This window comes from Arachis duranensis, chromosome 7, assembly GCF_000817695.3.
Source record: "Arachis duranensis cultivar V14167 chromosome 7, aradu.V14167.gnm2.J7QH, whole genome shotgun sequence".
In the NCBI taxonomy this organism is placed as follows: domain Eukaryota; kingdom Viridiplantae; phylum Streptophyta; class Magnoliopsida; order Fabales; family Fabaceae; genus Arachis; species Arachis duranensis.
In genome coordinates this window covers 2,816,155-2,841,297 of record NC_029778.3, presented here as the reverse complement: position 1 = coordinate 2,841,297, position 25,143 = coordinate 2,816,155, and the positions used below count along the sequence as shown (strand labels likewise).

Below are 25,143 nucleotides of genomic sequence, written 5' to 3'. Positions count from 1 at the left end.
GAAAGAAGTTAATGTTTAAAAAGTTCCCCTTAGAAAAATACTTCTAATAAAGAATAGCCTAATGAAATAATGTTTAAACTTTAAACTTTAAAGGCAAAAAACAAAGAATAGTCACACTATAATTTATTAAAAAGGACTTCATTTTCTATTACTTATGATATGAAATTCATCCTCATATAATAGAAAAGAAAATAACGGATCATTTGCCAAGGTTGCAATATAAACTATAAAAAGTTTACTAAAGCTCAAAAAAATCTTAACTACAACATATATTTTGCTTCCCCTCATTTAGCAAAATCATGAGGCTGGAACACTTAATTTTTTCACAAGCTTCGTTACTAAACTCTTATACTCTATGCTTTGGTTATCTAGCAAATGATTTCAGATCCATCTCAACTTGTTGAATTGTCCATTGCATATTTTCCAATTTCTGCAAAACATCATCAATATAAGGAATAAATAATAATTCAACAAAGCCAAATACTTGAGAAAGTTCATATGCTAGGTGGTTTATCCCATACCAGAGTTTCAAAGCCAACTTCAAAAAATAAATAAATAAATAAATAAAGAGAAAACTAACATTGCATTTACAAACGGCCTAAAAGGCCTAAAAACTAAGGAAAGAAATATAATCACCTCTAAAATATCCTCATACTCCCTTGCCATGTCCTCAAATTCATCATCAAGACCTTGGTATTCCATCAGGCGAGTAAACTGTTAAAAAGGTTAAAATATAAAAACTAAAACATTATCACAACCATAAATATAACCATATAAGTATTACACATTTGCACTTGATGTAACTGGAACAAGAACCACATTCTGAAATTGCTTCGAAGCTAGAGACGAAATTGGATCATGTCTCATGTAACAGATACAATGTCAGTTGTCAACCTTGTCATTGCCTTAGCTTTTTCAAAATATAATACTAGAAGTAGAAGATGAAGATGATTATTGCTCAATCTTTTCTTGTGTTACTATCATAATAACTAATCACTGAAATACCAAGACATGCATGAGTAAACATAAAAACATACCGCTTTATTATAAGTATCAGAAGCTTCTTTAGTAGCCTCAACAATATATTCCCTAAGAACAAAACGGGTAAGGAAAAAACAAAGCTAAATTAAAACTAAAACAGATCTACTTACAAACTTAGGATTCAATGGTTGTACCTTATCTTATATAGGGCAGGTACGGTTTCTTCATTGTAAGTCTTATAAAGGAAAAAATGCTCTAGGACCCTGACATGCAATGGAAAACATGAATTTTATCAGATAATGTCACCTCGAAAAAACTTAAAGATGCTGCTAAAAAGATAATTTGAAGTAGATATACGATGCATATGACGTAAACCAACCGATGTTTGGAATTCATAAATTTGTTATAATTTCAGCCATATAGAGAGAATCATATTTAAAATAAATAAAATACAGATATGATTTGAATTTTAATTATTAAGAAACATTAATCATAGCAAAGGTAACAGATAAAAAACCAACTTCAATTTTGCATCCATTGCCTCACATCTTTGACAGAGCCATGACTTCTTCACTTCATCCTAACAAATACATCGGGGGTAAGTCGAGAATATGCAGCCTTAGCAATTATAATGGAATTTGTTAAATACTCACATAATCATGTTGATGTCCCAACTTAAAATTATTAAATAGTTCAATAATCACCCCAAGTATCTGCTCCAGGACCTATTAAAACAGGTTTTAGTACGTAAAATTGTGAAGATGATGCAAGAGATGGAAAAGAATAATTGCAATGCCTCAACTTGCATACACAGAAAAAAAAAAGTGTGCAATTTCGTAGGGAGGTGATTATACTCAGTGTCTATGCATGTACATTATAGTATTCAGCAAACTTTCTATATGCAGAATAAAGGTTCTCTCGCAATGCTGTTTCTTCTCTTTCAATCTGCTCAATCATTGACTTCACCCTGTTTAGATTGAGACACTGCAGTTAATAGCTATGTATTCAAAAGTCAAAACTATTAGAACTGGAATTATCTATGCTCTTTAACTCTACTTCATATTACAAAAACATGAATATTTGCTCTATGACATGACAATTTTCCATGTTACAAGTGAATAAGAACTTTCAAACAATTAAAGATTACGTTACTGGAATTAGCTCATACCTTTCTGCAAGCAAAGAACTCGTTCTTAGACTTGGAGATGAAAAAGAATCTAGATCAAGAACCAAGGAATCAGTTAGCAAATATTACAAATGATAAACCAAGGTAAAGAATCAGCATCACACAGTTAATTAGAATAATAATATGCAGATTACACTTACTATTTTCGTCGACATCCAATACAAAGGCACTTAATAGCATATCACATTTCAATTTCAGGCGATCGTCTATCTCACGGGAAAGAGACTTGCAGTATTCTCTCATATCCTAAAGATTTTTGTTTTTCTTTCTTTAGGTTTCAATGATGAAAGTACACATTTCAATTCAAATTTAAAATTATGCTAAAAGTATACCCCAGATGATGGTGTTTTTTGAATTTGACTTTGCCACAAATAAGCAGGTGTAATTCCCAAAAAGCGATCAGGGACACCAAAAATTCCTGGTTCCGCCGAATCTACTACGCCAGAGAATGCAGAATTAACCCCACTGATGGAGCTTCTTGGAGTAGCATAATTTGCAGCATTGCTTGAATAGATGGTGGCACTGGGACTGGAACTGTTACTATCAATGAAGCTTCTAGACACCACACTCAACTTCTCAATATCTTCATGCTCATGAAGTTTCCCATCTTCAGCAATAAGTGGAAGTCTCAATCTTTGAGCCGCCTCGGCCACAGCCATCCGATGCTCTAAAGTCTTATGCACCTAACAGAATGAGAAAATGTAATTTTTGTTTATGTCAATCAACCTAAGCCATAACCAACAACCATATGTAAACACATAATGCAAATCCTTACATAGTAATGTACCAAAGATTATAACCAACAAAAAGGAAAAGAAGTTAGCAGGATAACAAATACGAAACCCTATCATGCTACGTGTATACTAAAAATCAGCTACCAAATCAGCCACTTAATACATATTGGAATATAAAATACACATTGAAAATTATTTAAACAACACATGTATTTATTCAAAAATACATAATGGCTAATTTGGTAACTGATTTTTGGTGAGTACATAGCATTTTTGTACAAAACCTGAGAAGAGTTCATCGTTCCAAGTGGCGAATGAAGACCACCAGAAGAATCGGTTATTCCGCCGGAGCTCGATGATTCATGATACTCTTCCACCATTGCAACCATCTCGGAGTATATTGCCTTCAATCAATGCAATTCACCACATGGATACATCAAAACAATCACACAATAAAATTGTTCTTAAACTAAGCATGCCATGCAATTAATCAAATCAATAGTTTCATGTCCATGAACAAGGTGATTGTAACTTTGTACCATGGCTTCCAGGTAGCGTATTCTCTCCCTGCACATTTCCTCTCTTGCCTGCGTAGAATTCAATTAATGAGAATCAAAATTGAATTCAATGAACACATAATTTGAAGGAGAATTGTTATTATTATGATGATGATTATGATTACAAGGTGGAGATCGTTGTAAACATTGATGGACATGAGAGATCCATCGGGTGCCATGCAGTAACGCTCCAGCTGATCAATAACATGTCTCAATTCGCTTGGTACGTTTTGTCCCTTCACCATTTCTTCTTCTTCTTCTTTTTATTTCAAGAGTTAGACGTCACTCTCTCAAATCTCAATCAAGCTTCCATCGCCAACTTCCAATAAAAAATTCAGATAAAATAAAGAATTTAAGCGTGCAACCAATTATATACGGCCACATTAACAAAAATAAATATATTTTATATTTGAATGGTAATAAAAAAACGGATATAATTGTATGATTATGTAAAATACGCATCAAATACATTTGTCAGCTTCACAAATTTTTTTTGCCCTAAAATGTCTTTGTTTTTTTTGGGTAAACTACCAAAAATTAACTCGAATAATTTTGACACTGATAAAAATACACCTGAATTTTGCTATCAACAAAAATGTCTTCAAATAATTTTAAAAAATGACAAAAATATTTAACATTAAATATACATTTTTTAAAAAATACTTTAGAAGTTAAATTTTGATGTGATTTTTTACGAGCATGATTAAAAAAATGAAATATTATTATCTTAGCAAAAAATCACCAAATTTTAAGAATAATAATATCTCATTTTTCTAATCATGTTTGTAAAAATTTGCATCAAAATTCAATGTCTAAATTATTTTTTAAGAAATATATATTTAATGTTGGATATTTTTGTCGTATTTTAAAATTATTTGAGACTATTTTTGTCATCAACGTTAATTTATTCAAGTGTTTTTTTAGTAGTTTACCCATTCTTTTTTTTGGACTATTTTTGTAATATCAATATATACCTTTTGTTTTTTAAGAAACTTTTTTTGTTTTGCACCAAATATTACCATATATTAAGACAAAAACATTATAATCGGTGAATTCATCTAGGAAAAAGGTTTAATTGCTATAAATAACTGTGCAATTTAATTAGATATTTGTATATGTAAATTTTATAGTTAAATTAGTTAACATAATGTAATACTGCATGAATTAATATCTCTATAAAGTCTATTTTGAGTTTGATAAAAATTAAATAGAAAGAAATAGTGTATAATTTTCTTTCCCACCAAACAAAAAACAGTATCCAATATAATTTCATAATGAATGAGACATTACCAACTTTTATAAGATTCTATCTACATAATAGATATGCACCAAATAAACCACCAAAATTAATGACGGTAAATAATATATTTTTTTACTACTATTACAACTAATTATTGTAAGGGTAGTGTTAAGGAGCCAATGGTCTAAGTGTATAATGTGTACAATGGACTAAACCTTTGGTCCATAAATAAAATAAACATCACCCACACTATTCAAAATAACCATCCGAATACCATGAATAATAAACATCAATTTTGGAGTTCACCAAGGATCGAACCTTTGACCTTTCGAATCTAGAACTCTAATATCATGTCATGAACCCACTCATCCCAAAAGCGTAACCTGACAAGACAATGTAACACTAATGGTCATATCTCTAATACTTCCTAAACCTCCATTGTACACATTGTACGCTTAGACCATTGGCTCCCTATACTTTTCCTTATTGTAATCCCAAAATTTTCTCAACTCTATTATTTCTCATATCGTATTTCTAAAAATGTGGCTTGATAAACATAAAGGCTGTGTTTGTGTTTGGAGACAAAACAGGACATGACATGACATGACATTAAGATAGAAATAATAAAACAGAAATATTAAAAATTATTTTTTGTGTATTATGTTTGGATACGATAGACAAGACATTAATGTAATATCCTCTATTATGTTTGAATAGATATGGACAAAACTAAGATATTATGCGAAATGACTAAAATAGCCATGTGATTCCAAATTTTTTACATCAAGTACAAATTAATTTAATAAAAATAATAATATATAGAAGTACAGAAAATTACAAAAAAGAATTGGCCTATAAACAAATAAGATAAAAATGGTATTAAAATAGCAAAATTAAGAATAAATAAAGTAACATAGAGTAGAAAAGTGAATTAAGTCTCCATTAATACAGCATGCCTAAGGGTGGCAAAACAGGTTGAACCCGTCGGGTCGACTCGCTAAACCCGCCAAAGCGGGTCGGGCTAGGATTTGGGGCCCGCCAAATTGGCGGGTTTTGTCGGGACGAGGCGGACCGATCCCCGGGTCGAATATTTTTATTTTTCTTTTTTCTATTAAATAAAAGAGTGATTACTATTATAAAATTAATAATTATAAAATTTTCAAACACTTTTTTTTGTTTTTATTTTTATTCTTCTTTTAGTTATTAACTTTATTTATTTTATTTTACAATTTCGTATATTTGCTCAAATTATGTGACTTATTTTTTAAAATAAAGATGATTCTATTGACAAATATTATTTTGAACAATTTTATTGAAGTTAAAAATTAAAAAAAAATATAGTGAAAAAATTATATTATAATTTGATTTATGAAGCGGGTCTAGGCGGGTTGGGGCGGGGCGGCCCGCTTTGCTACTCTTAAGTATGCCATAGAGAAGAGAATGAACGATAAAAATAAATAAATTAATTATCCAGTCACGTAAAAAATTCTACTAAAAAAAGAGAGTATTTGAAAAAAAAAACACAAAAAAAAAGAGATAGAAAAAAAGTTAAAATTAAAATAAATAAGAAGAGATAATAATAAAATAATAAAAAATATTTATAGATAGAAAAAAAAAATTGATAAAAAAGTTTGTCTCCACCTTTTTAAAACAAGTTGACCACACATTACATTACATGCAAATCGATTTAAAACGAATAACCCCAAACATAAAACTCTACTGCCTTGAAATACTAAAATAGCTTCCATTTGATGATTTGATCAATAGACACTAAAACATGTCCAATAATTTTGTATCTTCTCACTCTACTGCTTTGAAATACCAAAATAGCTTCCATTTGATGATTTGATTAATAAACACTAAAGCATGTCCAACAATCTTGTATCTTCTCGCAAAATAAACATGATTTAATTATTTTTAAATATACTCAAGAAAAACTTTAAAATTACGCTATAAAATACAATCCATTAAAAAATATCAACGAATAAATATAGTTTGTCAAAATTACATTATAGAATACAATCTACTAAAAAATATTAACAAATAAATATAGTTTGTCCGAATAATTTGTTTAAGAGATTAACAAAGAAAAAAATAACTACAATTTCTTCTCAACACTCACATTATAATCGAGATATTTAAACATTTAAAAAATAACTTATTTGAGTTAGATTCTGTTATGGATTAGTGAAAAACAAGATATCAATTATACCTATATTACTACTCTCACATATCCAATTCGAGTGGGTAGAGTTGTCAATTTGATCTGCAACGGATAGAATTTTTGTACTATCCAATCAACCTGCACCCTATATATGTATATGTTATATACTTATATAAAAATATATTTCAAGTGGATGTTAAACAAAAAATCTCTCGTTAAATGCAAAAGATTTTTAATCAGTAAAAGAAGATCATTAATTAAAAATTTAATACATTTTTTTTAAATAAAAATCAATTCTATTTTAAATTATAATAAAGTTATATAATAATATTGCAACGTCATGACCTTTTTCACAAATTAAGAACGAATAAGGTTAAGGTTAGGATATTATCAACTCGTAGATAAGATAGAGTTAAATTTGTATAAAAATCTCAACCCACCGATAAAGTTAGGGTTAGATTCAAATCCTACCTTACTTTATATATTACCACCCCTAATTAGGAGTGTACACGCCCGGCCTAAAGCATTTATACATACTCTCTATTGTCTTTGAGTCTCTCTAGTTTCCGGTGGAGATTTTAAGTTCTCTAACTTATAACTTATTAGTACAAGATATCTCTCATGAATAACAATAATTTATTGAAAAATTACTCAAATCATTCGCTAAATTTTAAAATATACAAAATACTCTAAAATGGTTCTAAAAATCGAATCGAACTGATCGATTCGATTAAATTAACCGAAAAACAGTCTTTTAATCGATTCGATTGGTGTGAAAAATTGTCTGACAAAAAAATCAACAAAAACTCGGTTGAACCGGCAATAAACCCATAAACCGATGTTCAGAGTTTTAATTTAAAAAAAAAAAAGGAGAAAATTGAGCATATAAATACTTTCGCTGTCCCCCTCTCTCAGACAGAAACCCTAATCCACTGCCCCTTCTTCTCAGCCAGCAGCCCCTCTCTCTCAGCCAGCAGCAGCAGCCGTCACCGCTTCCACCGTCGCCGAACTCTTCTCGTCAGCCAGATGGTGCCTTGCCGCCGGCAGTGACAGAGAGAGGGTCAGCTCGAAGCTTTTGGCCGTCGATCCTCTTCTCCTCCACGTCGTCGCCTCTGGACTTGCAGATCGAAGCTTGTGGTCGTCTTCTCTACATCGTCGTCGTATTCATCGTCGTGTACTTGCAGATCGAAGCGCGGTCGGTTGGATTCCTCCATCGCTGGTCAGTTTGCTCGATCCTCGTCTCTGTCTCGTCGTTCCTCCCTTGCCGGTAGTCGAGTTTCGTTCCTTCCTCGCCGCCTGTTCCATTCCTCCATCGACGTCAGTTTGGTTCCTCCTTCGTCGGTCGGTAGCTCTGCGTGTGCAGTTTTTTTTTCTTTTGTTAATTTTTATGATTTTGAGTTTCTGTTTTTTAATGATTCAAATCTATGTTTGCTTCAATTTATGGTTGTTTATTTTGTTAATTTGTCTGAGATACTGAAATCTGAAATCTTATTCTTGAGTTGCTGTTTCTTTTTCTGTTTGTTGTGTTCTAAGTTGGGGTGAGTTCTGCTGTTTGTTGTGTTCTGAGTTGGAGTTGGTGGTGCCGTGGTGGTATGATTGCTGAGTCTGGATTAATTGTTTAATTTTTTTTTGTTTTTGGATTCTCTGATTTTTCTCGTTTTGAATGATAAGAAATTATTTTTGAAAATGTTCTTATTCTGTATTTCTGTTGCTGATTGATGAGGATTGCTGATTGCGCGTGTGGTGATTATTTAGTTAGAATTTAAAAGTTATTTAAAAAATTTTTACTTTGTGAATTTTTAAAGATAAAATATGAATAAGGTATTATGTAAAATCACAAAATTTTGATTTTATTCATTTAAAAATGATTAAATTTGAATATTTGAAATTTATATATTAAATTTTTAATAATTTTATTATATTTTATATTTAATTTTTGTTTGCGAGTATTGGTGGTTTGATTTAATTCTTTGTGTTTCCAATTCTTTGGATTTTATTTTGTTTTATCTATTTCCTAGCTTGATGGTTGCAGTTTGCACCGTTTTATTTGTTGGCTGTTCCTCCATTATTCCATTACTAATAGATTCTAATTGATAAGAAATCAAAACACTACTGCGCTCATGTTTAGTCTTTTATCATTCATAATACACAATTTAAGTGATAGAAGCAGTTGCATCCATTGCGAGTTTCTTATAAAAGGAAAATAATTTAGCTTTTATTATTTTGATTAAATTGTTTGCGGTGTTAGTTTTTGCTTTCAGAGTTAAGTGTTGTAGTTTGAAGATTGTTGATCCAATATGCATATATTAAACTGGGGTTAGAAAGACCAAAGTTACTATATTATATGTTGAAAATATAAACTCATTATTAAAACCCTTTTGGAGACATATGTTATGTATGGAAAGTACAAAAATTTCTATATGTTCATCTTTATTCAAAACATACTAACTTAATTATAGAATACTTATTTTATATATTCTTTAATCTGCAGCTGCCATCCACCACCACTCCCACCCCTCCCCTCCACTCCCACTCTTCCCTCTTTCTTGTTATGCCTCGCCTCCCTTCTCCTTTTGCCAATAACCCATCCCCTCCCCTTTTGCGGCCACCCTTTCCCTCTTTGTCGTTTCTTCCCTTTTCGCTCCACCAGCAACCCTCTGTCCACCATATTGTCAAGGTAAAATTGGGGTTTAATTTTTATTTTATTTTGTTATTTTTTTCACAATTTTTTATTTCCTGTTATATTTCATGTTTTTTAATATTTAGTTAAAAGAAAAATTATGTCACTTGTTCAAATTAATTTATTGCTTTTTTTATTTTACTTAGTTGGCTACTTATTTTATTTCACTCCTTTCAGGTATTAAATTACTTCGATTAAGTTGTGCAGTTTTGACACACGGTTGAAGTTATTTCAAAGGTAATTTAATTTACAGGATTTTTTGGGAGTTGTTACAGTATTATATAATTTATCAATGCTTAATTGGATATAAATTTTAGGATGTTGGTGATTTTTGTTTGTTCTATTGGATTTCGGTTCGTGAAGGACTTGAAGTGTTTAGCTTTGTTGTTGCTTGGAGTTGAGGTTAGTTTTCTATCACTTAATTGTTTAAGTTTAAGAAACATTAGCTTTATGTTGGACTTATTTTCATTAAGATATATTTGTAGGACAGAAGCTGGAGAAGGATGTCTAATGGCACCTTCTCGATCCTTTGTTTGTTGGAAATTGATTATTAGCTCATGCTTTCGAAATTGTTTATTCTGTGAAAAATGATTATATTATTTGGTGGGATGCCTTTACTTTATGGGGATATTTTGTAGAATTTTTTTAAAGTTATGATGTCATTAATGTCTTGATTGCTTTACTTCAATTGGATGTTTTGTTGAAATGTTGAAAAAAAAATTGTCATATTATTGAAGTTTAGATTGTTAGCATTTTGGGACATTGTTTCCAATTCATCATTCATGCAGCTCCTTACTATTGCTTCCGTTGCTCCTCTTCCCTTTTGATGATCTACCAGTTCTGGCTTGTTGATTTAAAAATAAATTTTGATCACAAGATTATGTACATATAATATATTTAAATAGATATCAATTTTATAAAAATAAAATTTCAATTATTTCTCATCATATTTAGCATGGGATTATTAGATAGTAAGAATTATTTTCTATTTAAAAAAATTAAATTCTGTTACACATTACCCTCAAATTCAGAGGGAAAAAAATGACGGTAATATTTAGATAAATCATCAAATAAATTATTTTGTTTGCGTTGTATCCAAAAAACTGATGGTAATATTTTCCGTCGAGATTTCTGTCAGTAGTTTGCGTTTTTTCTTTAGTATCAACACTGCAAGTTGCTCACACACTCCTCAAACACGAAGCCTCCAGCCCTCCACCCTTGTCCTCGCTGCTGGTGGTTCCTCTCGTTGCATCTGACACTGCTTGTCTCTTGTTCGTCATCGCCTTTCTTCCCCTCTTGTTTACCATCTGCCTCTGCTTGTGTCTAGTTTGCCACACCATTTGCCTCCGCTTGCTTATGTTCGCTTTTTTGTTTCGATAAGGATAACTACTTCCACTCCTTTAGGATCCCCTACCAGCAAGGGATTTTTTTTATGTTGTGATCCCTTTCATTCTCTTGAAAGATAAGCTTCAAAGACTTCATTTACAGCAATAAGTCTTCGGTGGTCCTCCATGTGGTTTGTTTATCTTCCAAGTCTGGATCTTCGTCCAAATCCTCAACCAACATGAGTATACAGTGTTTCATCTTATAAACATGGTCCTTGATCAATAGTTGAAACCTCCCCACATTTGAAGCAAAGTTGCCTTTCTACTTCGCTCTTGCAACTCTGTTTGGGAGAGATGGCGCCCTTCACTTCTATTCTCCATTCTCCATCAATAGTTGTCTCTGTTGAGTCCTGTTGAGAGTGCAACCTACCTTGTTGGGCCATGTTCTAGTAGCATCAAGCTTGCTTCGAAATAGGTTTGACACCCTTTGAGGCCTAATCCCGATTCACTCCTCTTCTCTATTCTTTGTGTCTTCTTATAAGAGAATAACCCTATCTTTGATTTCAAATAATGAGTCCAAGTAAGCTTCTATCTCCACTTTTTGGCCTATGTGCATTAGTGAATATAGTTTTTAGTATTTCTCTTTGCATCGTTAAATTTTTTTAAACTGGTCTATAAAATTCATTATCGACTCACCTTGTTGGAGCTTCAAAAGTGAACCAATTCAAGGCCTTCTCCATTGCAAGCAGTACCAAGTGATACGTTTGTCACCCTCAACTTTGTTCAACATAAAGTGACGCGTTCAATATTCACTAATCGCACAAACACGTCTTCACCCATGAAAATGGCAATTCATCTTTCGATCTTGGTCGTGTCGTCGACGGTGAGGGTTGTCCAGTGACGAGTGCGACATTTGGCTTTCTCGAAAATAACCTTCTGAAATGCACCTCTGCGGGAATGGGGGGATTAATACTCCTCTAGGAGATGGGACTGAGAGTCGTGGAGCTCTTTGTAGCAAACTAGCAATGTGGGGAGTCACTCCCCTCCTTTGAACGCCCCCTCCTTTGAACGCCTTGGACCCAATTACATTGGCCCATTGAGTTTACCCTTTTGGTTGCCTTCTCACCCTTCAAGAGTCGCATAATCTCAACGAACTCTATCTTTAACGTATTTATCCTTTCTTACATGGCAGAATTAGAAGGAAGGCTCACAAACCTTCGCAAAGCTTCAAGAATAAGAGCTCTGGTCCAAATTGTAAGAAATCAAACATAGAAATTAGATGGAATAGTATAATAGTATTATTCACCCTGATGAGTCTGGATCTCAACAAGAAGCCAATGGAAATAGGGACCTATAGCAACCCCACTCTCCTGAGCCAATTTTCAAATTCAGCCTGCCTTTTCTTTTTTTCCCATGTACCCGTCTTTCCCATGATAGCAATTACACGTGTTAGTATGGTAGTCCCTTTCTCTCAATTTATGCCCAAGGCAAATACTTGGAAACCCACTCAATTTTCCACTTTCTGGTTCAGCTTAATTCCAAAACTGTCCATGCACCTTTTGCGCATATACACCTGTCGTGCTCGACGGTGCTATTGTGATATGCCGTTGTGGATTTTGAGCTTTCCGCCGTAGCAAATTGTTTTGTCTCGGAAAATCACGGCAATTTGCAACTGTCCACGGTGGAAATGGCTGGTTTAGGTTGCAATTTTTTTGAATTTGAGATATAATTTGGTAATTTAGAAACTATCTTATTCTGAGGTTGGTGTTAATAAATTGAAATTTTTTTGTTAAGAAGGTTTTTAATTATGTTAACTAATTAAAAAAATAAACAATAAAAAATGCCTCGAATGGACTCTCAATTGATTCAAACATAAATCTTTAACCTCTGTTATGTATAGAGTGTCTTCTTTAAATGATAAATTTAAAACCTTATTAATAATATTTAGTAAGGTGGTGACATCAGACGTAGCTGTTCTTTTTTATTTTTTCTTGTTCTTTCATGTCAGTTATAATTCCACGTTTCTGTCCATTACATATTTGAACTTTGATATCATCCTTCAAACTTAAATTTTCGTGGTATTCACCTTTTAAATGTAACATTTTTAGACCTTCACAGATAGGTCTAAAGATTGATATAAAATATTCTTATGTTTTCCCACCAATCTCTATTCGTCCATTCAGCCTTCAAACTTTTTTTGGTCTCTGTCCAAGAATCCAAATCCGAATCATAATATTCTGAAATTATCTTTTTTTGTGATAAATGCAAAAAATGCATTCTCAAAAATAAATTTTCATTGAAAATACTTCACTTGACTTATCTTGTGTATCGACGATGTAGTTCATCAGCCTTATGGTCTTCAGAGAACTGATTAACCATCACCCTATATGGAAAAGGGGAAGGCAAATCTGAAAATCCACCATTACCAGACATGTGCATGTAATTGTAACAAAACTGGTTTTTTTCAGATATTTCAGACATGACGTCTTTTTTTCTTAAATTAAAAAACATCAGAAGAAAATTACAAATATTAAAACTCAAGCAATTTTCTAATTTGTAATTTAAATACTTAGTAAGCAAGCAAAATTGAGTTTTGTTTGTAATTAGAAGATTAGAAAATTACAAATTAGAAAATTGCTTGAGTCTTAGAGTTTGTAATTTTCTTTTAATGATGTTTTTTAACTTAGGGAAAAAAGGTGTCATGTCTGAAATATCTGAAAAAAAGGCCAGGTTTGTTACAATTACATGCACGGGTCGGTTATAGTGGATTTTCAGATTTGCTTTTCCCTCTTCCTTATAGTGTGATGGTTAATCAGTTTTCTGAAGACCATAAGACTGATGAACTAGAGCGTCGATAGACAAAATAAGTCAAGTGGAGTATTTTTTATGGAAATTTATTCTTGAGAATGCATTTTTTGCATTTATCACGGAAAAGAATAATTTCAGAATATTATTATTCGAATTTAAATTCTTGGCCAGAGACAAAAAAAAGTTTGAAGGCTGGACGGGTGGAAATTGGTGGGAGAACATAAGAAAAGATTTTATATCAATTTTTAGACTTGTCTGTGAAGGTTTAAAAATGTTACATTTAAAGGGTAAATACTATGGGAATTTAAGTTTGAAGGATGGTATTAAGGTTCAAATATGTAATGGACAGAGACATGGGGTTCTAACTGAGATGAAAGAGCAAGACAAAAATAAAAAAGAGACCTTACTAAATATTATTAGTAAGGTTTTAAATTTCTCATTTAAAGAAGACACTCTATACATAAAGGAGGTTGAAGATTTATGTTTGAATCAATTGAGAGTCTATTCGAGATATTTTTTATTGTTTATTGTTTTTAATTAGTTAACATGATGAGAGATCTTCATAGCTGAAAAAAATTTCAATTTAGTGACACCGACTTCAGAATAAAGTGGAATTTCGATTCGATTTTATGGTTTTTTAAAGTAATAAATTACATCTCAAATTCAAAATAATTGCAACCTAAATCCGCCATTGCAGACCGCCGTGATTACCGAGACAAAACAGCTTTGCTACGGCGGAAAGCTCAAAATCCGCAACGGCATGAAAGCATGGCAGGTATATAGGCACAAAAGGTTCAGCGACTGTTTCGGAATTAAGTAGGATCAAGGTGGAAAAATGGAGTGGCTCCCCAAGTATTGTTAACTTGGCAAACATTGAGAGAAGGGGAATGCCATGCTAAGACATGGGTGTGCACATGGCGCGCGTATAAAGGGGAAGAAAGGAAAGACAGACTGAATTTGGGAATTGGCTTAGGAGAGCGGGGTTGCTATAAGGTCCTATTTTCGTTGGTTTCTCGTTGAGATCCACATTTGTCAGGGTGAATAATATTATTATACTACTCCGTTTAATTTCTATGTTTGGACTAGAGCTCTTGTCCTTGAAGCTTTGGAAGCCTTCCTTTTAATTCTGCCATGTAGGAAAGGATGAATACGTTAAAGATGGAGTTTGAAGAGATTATGCGACTCTTAAAGGGACAGAGGGCAACCAAAAGGGTAAACTCAAGGAGAGGTGTGATTCCCTCACTGCTAGTATGCTACAAAGAGGTGTTTGGGCGATTAGTGAATATTGAACGCGTTACTTTGTGTTGAATAGAGTTGAGAGTGACGAGCGTATCACTTGGTACTGCCTGCAATGGAGAAGTCCTTGAATTGGTTTGCTCGTGGAAGCTCCAATAAAGTGGGTCGATGATGGATTTCATAGACCAATTTGAAAAAATTTAACGACCCATGCAAAGAGAAATACTAAAGACTATATTCACTAATGAACTTAGGCCAGAATTACAAGCGGAGATAAAAGCTTAGTTGGGCTCATTATTTGAAATCAAAGAGGGTTATTCACTTATAAGAAGACACTAGAGAATGGAAAAGAGGAGTGGATTAGGCCTCAAAGGGTGTCAAACTATTTTGAAGCAGGCTTGATGCTATTAGAACATGGTCTAACAAAGTAGGTAGCACTCTCAATAGTGATAACAGCCATCTATCTATCGAGCAGAATGGGGGAAGGGCGCCATCAGTTGCTGCAAGAGCGAAGTAGTAAGAGGTTTTGCTTCAAATGTGGGGACCACTGAGGACTTATTGCTTAAATGAAGTCTTTGAAGCTGATGGTTTCAGTGGCTAAGAGAAGGGGGGGTTGAATCTTAACCCCCTTTTTTTTGCTTGCTAAAACTTGCTGTACTTAGAAGAGACTTCTCTGTTTTATCTCGTCCCTAGCCACGAGACATTTTCATTTTGTCTCGTCACTTGACACGAGACATTTTTGATTCTTCATCTGAACAGTAAAAACAGAATTGAAGTAGGAAGAAAGAGAGAAGATTACACCCAGATATATCCTGGTTCAGCTGCTAAGTGCAGTGCAGCCTACATCCAGTCTCCATCACAACAATGATGGAAGAAGAAGCACCTCGGGAGATTATGCGGGAGATCGAGTGGATAGAAGAAGCACCTCGGGCATGTGTTGTTTCCTTGGAAGCTCACTCAACATGTGGTCAAGCAAGAAACAAGCCACAGTGGCTCTATCCACGGCTGAAGCTGAATATATATCCGCATCTGTTTGTTGTTCACAATTAATTTGGTTAAAAACTCAATTGGAAGATTACAAATTAAAAATCAATAGTATAACCTTATTTTGTGGTAACATGAGTGCAATAAATATTTCTAAGAACCCTGTTCTGCACTCAAGAACAAAGCACATTGAAATTAAATATCATTTTATTAGAGAACATGTGCAAAATGGTACTATTGATATTCAATTTGTAAAATCTGAAGAACAACTTGCTGATATTTTTACAAAATCTCTCTGTGAAGATAGATTCTGTTTGTTAAGAACAAGTTTGGGAATGTTTGATTTGAAACATGTTGAAAACTTGTGAATTTCTGATTCTGTCCGGTTTTATCTCGTAGGAATGGACGAGAAAAAATAAGGCGTGATGGAAGAGCTATGATTAAGGGGGAGGCTGCGCAGACTTAGCTTTTAATGGGCCCCACATAATCAAGTTTGACACCTCATTGAATTTTTAATGGTTCCTCATTTTATGATGATAAAATCCTTTGAGTGTCATTTCAAATCTCATTGGAAGTAGTTAATGTCAAATCAAATCTCTTTCTCTCCAACTAATCCCTTGATTCAAGGAATCTTCCTTTCAAATTCTTGGGAAACCGCCTTGGTTAATAACCGCACATAATGACCATTAACCACTCCCATCATTTCTCTCTCAAATCAACATTTAATGCTCCCTTAACCTCCCTCCAATTCTCACCTTCGGCCAACCTTTCTTCTTCCACCCCCATTGTCTCTCTCTCCATAATGAAAAAGAAAACCGCTTCAAAAAAAAGTGGAAGGATCAATCTCTCTCAAAAACCGTTCACTCCACAAACACACACTCATATTCACATTCACTCTACATCTTCTTCCTCTCCCTCTCAATCGGTCAAGCAACCACCCACTATGAGAAAGAAGATTGCTCACAAGAGTTCTGGCCGTGGCAAAAACAAGGAGCCAAGTGTTGATGAAGAGTCGTCTCAGACCTCACCCGTTCCATCTCCACCGCCGCGATCACCAAAGAAGGCAACGCCACACACATCAGGAAAAAGTTCTCAGAAGCCCAAGGGTTTCGTGTTGCATGAAACCAGGGAACCAGCTAATCTTGAGTCACTGGAGTTCAAGAACAAGTTTCACAAGCCCCATTCTCATTTTGATCCATCCAGATTTCTAACATGTGCATGTTATGAATTTCATCAAGAAATTCTGGAAAAGAGGCATATCTGTCTTTCCTATCTGGTGAACCTTGATTATCTGTCAACTAAAGGAATTATTTGCATCCCCTGTTCGATAACCTCAAGTGGACCCCTCTGCTACACATTCACAAAATGGTATACCCAAAACTGGTTAGGCAATTTTATGCGAACCTCAGAATGATTGATGGTGCTCTTCACTCTTATGTGAAACGTGTGCATATGGTTCTGAACTCGGAAACCATCAGTGCTGCCCTTGGGTACACGGACGAGGGACCAAGGGTATACATGAATGACAAATGGGATGATCATGTTGGGATGACTTACAAGCAGATTCTCTTCCATATTTGTGCAAACATGTCTGGGTTAGATGGCACGGTCCCTACTCATAAAGCTCTTGGACCAACCAATTCATTGTTGCATCACATCATTACCCTCATTTTAACTCCACAGAGTGGTTCTCACAATAGGGTAACTGTATCTGATTCCTTAATAATTTTTGCCCTTGTTACTTCTACTCCTATTTCATTTGCTTATCTTATGATCAGACATATGTGGGACTGTGTAAGAAGTACAAAAAAGGCTAATTTACCTTATGGAATGTTTCTCACGTGTATTTTTGAGTACTATAAGGTAGATTTAACCAACGAGTCTGTGGAGAACAAAACTTCCATGATCAAAGGTGGTGGTGCGGTAAAAGGAACAAAGAGCAAGAAACCGATGCCAATGGACAGCGACCTAGAAAGCCAGTTTGAATCTTCTAAAGCAACTAAGTCATCAAGGAAAATTCTCACCGAATTCTCTAACATGTCCACTCTCATGATTCAATTCCATAAAGCTGCTCGAAAGCTAGCCTCTGACAATGAACGTGCCTGGAGTAGATGTAAAGAGCGAGTGGATATGATGCTGAAAAATTTGGAAAAGGATCTGGGCGCTGGCAGTGAAGAAAATGCTGCAGATTCTGATTACAATCTGTCTGATGATTAGTGTCTCTTTTATTTTACTTGATATTGGCTCAAGTAGGCTCAATTTTTTTTGTATGAGCGTAACTTCAAACTCCCTGCTCTGTGACACTTGGACGTACTTCTGTTATCTTTTGTTGTTATTTTGTTGTTATTATTAGTTTGTGGTATTCTTCATATTTTGTGCAGGTGCCCCCATGATGACAAAAGGGGGAGGAAAATAAGTTTCTTCCAAAATTGAAATAGGAAACAAAAAAAACAGGGGAGAAGAAGGATAAGAACAGGGATGAAATTTTCAAAATTGAAAATTCATGATCTCCCTCGTTCGAAAGATGCATATTAGTTGATGACAATATCTGCATTGTTCCAACTGCATTTAGTCTATCATGTCTTGTTAATTCTGATTTGGCATCTGGTTTATAATTATGCTTGATTTTTATGCCTGGCTGTTGATTAATTATTGATAGACTTATTGCTTTGATAATATATTTTTGGCAGTTCCTGTAAATTGTTTAAAATATTCAAAACTGCCTTATTTTGCTCTACAAATATTTTCCTTCATGTTATTTTGCTCTGATATGTTGAACAGGAAAATGTTTGGACTTTTGTTGAAGTTTGTAAATTTTTAAAGTTTGAGCAGAAAATCATTTATGATAACAAATGAGTTTTGATTATCACCAAACTCTGCGCATAAATCAAGCATTCAACATTCTCAAATAAATATGTTGAATAACATTGTTATTTTTGGAGCTTGATCAAAATGTTACAGGTTTATGCTTCCCTTGGTAAAAGTAGCATATATTTAGGGGGAGCCATGTGACACTTTGAAAGGGAAGAAATTCAATCTTCAAAGGGAGTACTTGTACTCTAATCTTTTAATTTCTTTCCATTTCAATTTTAATAATGTTTGTCATAAGGGGGAGATTGATGAGTTTGGAAAACTCTAAACTAATTTTTGTGATGACTAAACATTATTAATATAATTAATTGCAAAATTAATATTGGATTTAATATTAATTAAATTAATTTTGTAATGCAGGTTTTATTTGGGCCAAAATGAATGTTATTGATGCAGGCCCAAGTGAATGCTTTCTTGTTTAATGCTTGATCCAAAATTACCAGGAAAGCAAATGCTTTTAGTAGGCCAAAATTTCAATAGCCCAATGTGTTCTATATATGCTATGATCCGAAAAAGAAAATGATGTTGGGCCAAATTGAAACCTATAGCTACCAAGCCCAATATTGATGAATGTTTCCATGCACTATTCGAATCCATGAAGCAAAGGAAATAACTAAATGCTTCCAACGGATTCCACTTCATTATTTTGAAGGATTTCAAATGTAATTAATGCATTGGAAACATAAGAAAGAGAGAGAAGATTGATTTGATGGCAACTATAATGATACACGCCACTCTAAGCTAGGAAAGTGGGATTTTTAATTTCATTTCCTTATTGTCCATTAGTTTGAGTTCAAACTTCTCTTTCCTCTCTCATCTCTTTCTTCTTCTCTCTTCGGTTAATACACAGGAAACCATGGAAGCTATTTGGTGCTACCTAAAGGAAAGAAAAGCAAGGTTGAAGACCATCGAGTTGATGGCACGAAAAAGAAAAAGAAAAGTATGTAGTGGCTGAGATAATCACCAAATATGGTTAGATTTGGTGAGTTAATCTCGGATCCTCCATACCCAAAAAGAAGAAGAAGATTCGGCCAGCAGAAAGATCTTGGAGGCGTGACTTGTCTTCGTTTCTGATCAACCACCACAGGAAGTAGCTAGAGTGGCGAAGTGATGGTTGAAGGCAGAGATTGAAGCAGATGAAGTCATCATCATCATGAAGCATCAAGGGCCAGAAATCCATCTTGGAGAGGAAGCCAAGGATGGAGCGCTCGGATTGATGAAGAGTGGTGACCAAGGAAGGAACAGAGGTATTTGCATGTTGGTTTTTGCATGAGTTACCTCTTCTCTCTGTGTGGCCGAACCGGTTTGTTTTGAAGGAAAGAAAGCTAAGCTCGGGTGTTTGTGTTTCAACTGTGAAGGCTTCACTTCTCTATAAAAGGGGTGAACAGTCATGATTTGAAGCAAGGAGTAAGATTTGAGAATGCAAGGCTCAGAGTTCTCAGAGCTACCTAAGCTAGCAGTTCTTCTTCTCCTTCAATATTTTCTGTTTTGTATCTTTCTGTTTAATTTTGTCATGTCTTGAGTTTCATGGAAAAAGGCAAACAGTGAGGTTTGTAAGAAAAAGCCATAGAGCGAAAAAAGGCAGAGTGCACAAAGTTAAAAGAAAAAGCCATAGATGTCCTTAGAGGCCCTTTGTACATCTATGTTAAAAGAAAGAGCCATAGATGTCCTAGAGTTCCTTTGTACATCTGTGTTGTGTTTCATGATTCTGTGGGAATCCCCTTGTAAGTTGGGTTAGCACTTTACAACTTGTAATCTGGATGATTATAGTGAAATTCCATCATTGTTGTGATGGAGACTGGATGTAGGCTGCATTGCACTTAGCAGCTGAACCAGGATATATCTGGGTGTAATCTTCTCTCTTTCTTCCTACTTCAATTCTGTATTTACTGTTCAGATGAAGAATCAAAAATGTCTCGTGTCAAGTGACGAGACAAAATGAAAATGTCTCGTGACTAGGGACGAGATAAAACAGAGAAGTCTCTTCTAAGTACAGCAAGTTTTAGCAAGCAAAAAAAGGGGCTAAGATTCAACCCCCCTTCTCTTAGCCACTGAAACCATCAATTCACAAGGTCTCATTGGCCGATCCAAACAAGAAGTATGTCATCATTAGAAACTTTAATGAACAAAGTAGTGTCGGTGGTTCCCCTTTGAAAATGATTTTCTAATAGGAAGGCACTAAGCCTTTCATACCAAGCTCTAGGGGCTTGTCTAAGGCCATAAAGAGCCTTTGATAGTTTAAAAACATGATTAGGAAAATCTTTATGTTCAAAACCGGGGGGTTGAGCCACATACACTTCTCTATCAATAAAGCCATTAAGGAAAGCACATTTAACATCCATTTGAAACATTTTGAAACCCTTATGAGCAGCATAGGCAAGAAGCAACCTAATTGCTTCCATTCTAGCTACCGGAGCAAAAGATTCATCAAAATCAATTCCCTCTTCTTGATCGTAACCTTGGGCCACTAATCTAGCCTTGTTACGAACAACTTGTTCATCCTCTCCAAGTTTATTTTTAAATACCCATTTAGTACCCGTTACCTTCTTACCATCCGGATGAGGTACTAGTGTCCAAACCTCATTCTTGTCAAATTGAGCAAGCTCCTCTTGCATGGCCTTGACCCAAGGTGGGTCTTCAAGAGCTTCATTGACATTATTGGGCTCCATTTGTGACAAAAATGCAAAGTTGCTTGGTTTGGATTGTCTTTTGGTTGAGGATCTTGTTGTCACTCCTTGGGAGGAATCACCAATTATGAAGTCATAAGGATAACCCCTCATAGACTTCCATTCCCTAGGCTTCCTTTGTGGTGTTGAGCTTTGATGAGCTTCCGTGGGTCTCACTGTTTCAGTTTCTTGTGCTGGCTCAGGAGATAAAATGAAAATATCTCCTCCAATCTGACGAGACAAAACCGGGCTGACAGATTCTTCATTTTGCACAGATTTGGTGTTTTCTTTATTTGTTCCATCTTCTTCACAATCTGATTCATTATCCTTTACAGTACTGGGAATTAAGTTAGAATCACAAAAAGTAACATGTATGGATTCCTCTATGGTTCTATATTCTTTGAGATAAACTCTATAGGCCTTGCTTATGGTGGAATATCCAACAAACATTCCTTCATATGATTTTGGATCAAATTTACCAAGGTTTTCCTTATTGTTAAGTACAAAGCATTTGCATCCAAAAACATGAAAGTACTTAAGGTTTGGAGGGGTTCCTTTCCATAGCTCATAAGGAGTTTTCTTTAACCCTTTTCTAATGATTGTTCTATTCAAAATATAACATGCTGTGTTCATAGCTTCAGCCCATAAGAATTTGGGGATTTCATTCTCACATAGCATGGCCCTAGTCATTTCTTGAAGGCTTCTATTCCTTCTTTCAACCACCCCATTTTGTTGAGGGGTTCTAGGACATGAGAAATTATGAGAAATCCCTAAGTCATCACAGAATTTTTCAAAGTCTTGATTTTCAAATTCTCTTCCGTGATCACTTCTCAAATGGGCAATTTTCAAATCCTTTTCATTTTGAATTTTCTTACAAAGGGTGGAGAAGGCATAAAAAGCATCATTCTTATGAGCATGGAAAAGTACCAACCAAATCTAGAATAATTATCCACCACCACAAGACCATAGTGTTTACCTCCTAAACTTTGAGTTCTAATAGGACCAAAGAAATCAATATGTAACATTTCTAATGGCCTTTTGGTTGAAATTCCATCTTTTGATTTGAAAGATGATTTTACTTGCTTGCCTAATTGACATGCATCACAAGTAAGATCCTTATCAAACTTGATGTTTGGAATTCCTCTAACCAAATTTCTTTTAACTAGCTTAGAAATTTGATACATGCTAGCATGCCCCAACTTTCTATGCCAAAGCCATTTTTCAGATTCAAATGAAGTAAAACATGTTACATTTTGTTCCTTTAAATCCTCAAGAGTTAATCCATACACGTTGTTGCATCTCTTGGCTTCAAATAAAATATCTCCAGTTTTCTCACAAACAACTAAACAAACAAACTTCTTAAAAATAACATCAAAACCTAAATCACACAATTGACTCACACTAAGCAAATTATGTTTCAAGCCATGTACAAGAAGGACATCATTTATACAAGATGAGAAATTTTTACCCACTTTCCCAACAGCCACTATTTTTCCTTTTGCATCATCACCAAATGTGACAAATCCTCCATCATATTCATCAAGCTTTATGAAGAAGGTTGTCTTCCCGGTCATATGCCTAGAACATCCACTGTCCATGTACCACATATTTTCTTTCTTCTTGGATGCTAGGCATACCTGCAAAATAAACTCAAGTGACCTTAGGTATCCAAATTTTCTTGGATCCTTTCACGTTAAACCATCTCTTATGTCCCAAATCATTGTAATCAAAAACAACTTTGTAAACTTTGTCACCAATCATTCTTTCACCAAAGAAACATTGAACTGGAAAATGACCACTTCGGTTGCACAGTCTACAAAATCTTGGAGTTGCAGTTTTGTTAAAGTGAATTGGGTCTTGATATGTTACATCATTTGAAGATGAAGCAATGTTTTCAAAATGTGATTTTTCAGATTTATAAAATCCCAACCCAGCTTTATCATAAAGAGGTTTTTGGCTAGCCAAGATTTGGTTCAAATTTTCAGAACTTTGGGTGAACTTGGCTAAGTCATCTTTAAGTCTTTTAACCTCTTTGAGCAACTCTTCATTTTGCTTAAAACAGTTCACATATGCAAGAACAGAATGATCACTTTCACAGCTTTTAACTTGGGCTTTTAACTGCTTGTTTTCTTCCACAAGATCACAAGCATTTTCGGCCTCTCTTAATTTTTCTTTGAGGAAATCATTTTCAGCTTTAAGAATAAAATTTTGCTGTTCAAGATTTTGATTCTCAGTTAGAAAACATCTTATTTTTCAGAAAGATGATCTATCATGAGATGACATCTTATTTTTTCAGAAAGGTGATCTATCATGAGATGAAGGTCTTCGGTGTTAGAGTTTTGAAATGATACCTGATCTATTTCATTTGCCATGAGACAGTGCTGTGATTTAGTCTCAGACTCTTCATCATCATCTGAGTCATTCTCCAAATCTTCCCATGTGACCATCAGTCCCTTCTTCTTTACTCTTTTCGGCTTTTCTTCCTTTTTTAATTTGGGACAATCAGATTTGAAATGACCCATTTCCTTGCAATTGTAACAAGTTACTTTGCTAAGGTCTTTCTTCATCCTCCTTGAGCTGCTGCCTTTGCCTTTGAGCTTTGCCATTTTCCTGAATTTTTTTGCAAACAACACAAACTCATTTTCAGAAGAGTTATCACTGGATTCATCATCCAGAGGGTTAGTCACAGAAGAAAAAGCAATTCCTTTCTTTTTTGAATCCTTTTTTAAATAGGAGTTTTCAAAAGCAAGTAGATTTCCTCTCAAATCATCAAGTGTCATGGAATCTAAGTTACTACTCTCAGAAATAATTAAAGCTTTTGTTTCCCACTCTTTTGTGAGACATCTCAATACTCTTCTCGCTAGCACAGATTCTGAATGTGTGATTCCAAGAGCATCTAAGCCAACAGTGATGATATTGAACCGTTCAAACAGTTCATCAATGGACTCTCCTTCCTTCATTGCAAACATCTCATATTCCCTGTTCAACATGTCAGTCCGAGTCTTCTTTACAAGAGTGGTTTCCTCATGAGTGATTTGCAACTTATCCCAGATTTCCTTTGCCGTTGTGCATCGTGATACCCGTCGGTACTCCTCAAAGCTGATAGCACAATTGAGCAGATTTGTTGCCTTGGCATTTAACTCCACCTTCTTCCTATCTTCTTCGGTCCAGCTTGCTTCTGGTTTGAGAGAAGTTACTCCTTGAGCATTTGTGGTAGTTGGAAATGTAGGACCTTCCAAGATGATCTTCCAAAGTCTGTAATCTACGGCTTGTACAAATATCTTCATCCTCTCCTTCCAATAGGTATAGTTTTTCCCATTGAAAAGAGGAGGTCTGTTGCTTGATTGACCTTCAACCAGATTGTAAGACACCACGCTTGCGCCACTGTTTTCTGCCATGAGGATCTTTACTCCAAGCTGCAAAGCTTGATCTCTTTGAGACCAAGCTCTGATACCAATTGATGGTTTCAGTGGCTAAGAGAAGGGGGGGTTGAATCTTAGCCCTCTTTTTTTTGCCTGCTAAAACTTGCTGTACTTAGAAGAGACTTCTCTGTTTTATCTCGTCCCTAGCCACGAGACATTTTTGATTCTTCATCTGAACAGTAAAAACAGAATTGAAGTAGGAAGAAAGAGAGAAGATTACACCCAGATATATCCTGGTTCAGCTGCTAAGTGCAGTGCAGCCTACATCCAGTCTCCATCACAACAATGG

General features: G+C 34.6%; 2 protein-coding genes across 7 annotated transcripts; one reads left to right on the top strand and one right to left on the bottom strand.

Annotated features, from left to right (window-relative positions):
* Nucleotides 1–202: 202 nt before the first annotated feature.
* Nucleotides 203–3,703, bottom strand: LOC107496384 (AUGMIN subunit 4-like). Of its 2 annotated transcripts, XM_016117636.3 has the most exons (13): nucleotides 3,584–3,703; nucleotides 3,441–3,488; nucleotides 3,186–3,305; nucleotides 2,500–2,850; nucleotides 2,308–2,413; nucleotides 2,150–2,198; nucleotides 1,855–1,948; nucleotides 1,635–1,706; nucleotides 1,503–1,561; nucleotides 1,176–1,244; nucleotides 1,038–1,089; nucleotides 637–714; nucleotides 203–430 (listed from the first exon to the last, which is right to left on the bottom strand). In XM_016117636.3, the coding sequence occupies exons 1-13, from the start codon at nucleotides 3,701–3,703 to the stop codon at nucleotides 365–367; spliced, it is 1,284 nt and encodes a 427-aa protein (XP_015973122.1). In that variant the 3' UTR covers nucleotides 203–364. The 2 variants fall into 2 exon arrangements, with proteins under 2 accessions (XP_015973122.1, XP_052108302.1); XM_052252342.1 differs by lacking the exons at nucleotides 203–430; nucleotides 1,038–1,089 and having other exon boundaries at nucleotides 3,584–3,686.
* A 4,065-nt stretch (nucleotides 3,704–7,768) lies between these two features.
* LOC107496504 (uncharacterized) lies at nucleotides 7,769–18,546 on the top strand. 5 transcript variants are annotated; one of them, XR_002365306.2, is made up of 5 exons: nucleotides 7,769–8,203; nucleotides 9,354–9,539; nucleotides 9,720–9,779; nucleotides 9,860–9,944; nucleotides 10,033–16,283. XR_002365306.2 is itself a non-coding variant. In XM_052251884.1 (5 exons), the coding sequence occupies exon 5, from the start codon at nucleotides 17,261–17,263 to the stop codon at nucleotides 18,110–18,112; it is 852 nt and encodes a 283-aa protein (XP_052107844.1). In that variant the 5' UTR covers nucleotides 7,769–8,203; nucleotides 9,354–9,539; nucleotides 9,720–9,779; nucleotides 9,860–9,944; nucleotides 16,295–17,260; the 3' UTR covers nucleotides 18,113–18,546. The 5 variants fall into 5 exon arrangements, 2 of the variants coding, with proteins under 2 accessions (XP_052107844.1, XP_052107845.1); XR_002365305.2 differs by having other exon boundaries at nucleotides 10,028–16,283; XR_002365303.2 differs by having other exon boundaries at nucleotides 14,373–16,279.
* Nucleotides 18,547–25,143: the final 6,597 nt, after the last annotated feature.

What these genes read in the sequence shown, in the direction of transcription:
- LOC107496384 (XM_016117636.3), bottom strand. Translation starts at nt 3,703, where the DNA reads ATGGTGAAGGGACAAAACGTACCAAGCGAATTGAGACATGTTATTGAT. An exon ending in AGTTTGCTGAATACTATAAT is followed by an intron (nt 1,707 to 1,854) that starts GTACATGCATAG and finishes CTGTTTTAATAG; the next exon opens with GTCCTGGAGCAGATACTTGG. An exon ending in AGTATGAGGATATTTTAGAG is followed by an intron (nt 431 to 636) that starts GTGATTATATTT and finishes GATGTTTTGCAG; the next exon opens with AAATTGGAAAATATGCAATG.
- LOC107496504 (XM_052251885.1), top strand. Translation starts at nt 17,261, where the DNA reads ATGGTATACCCAAAACTGGTTAGGCAATTTTATGCGAACCTCAGAATG.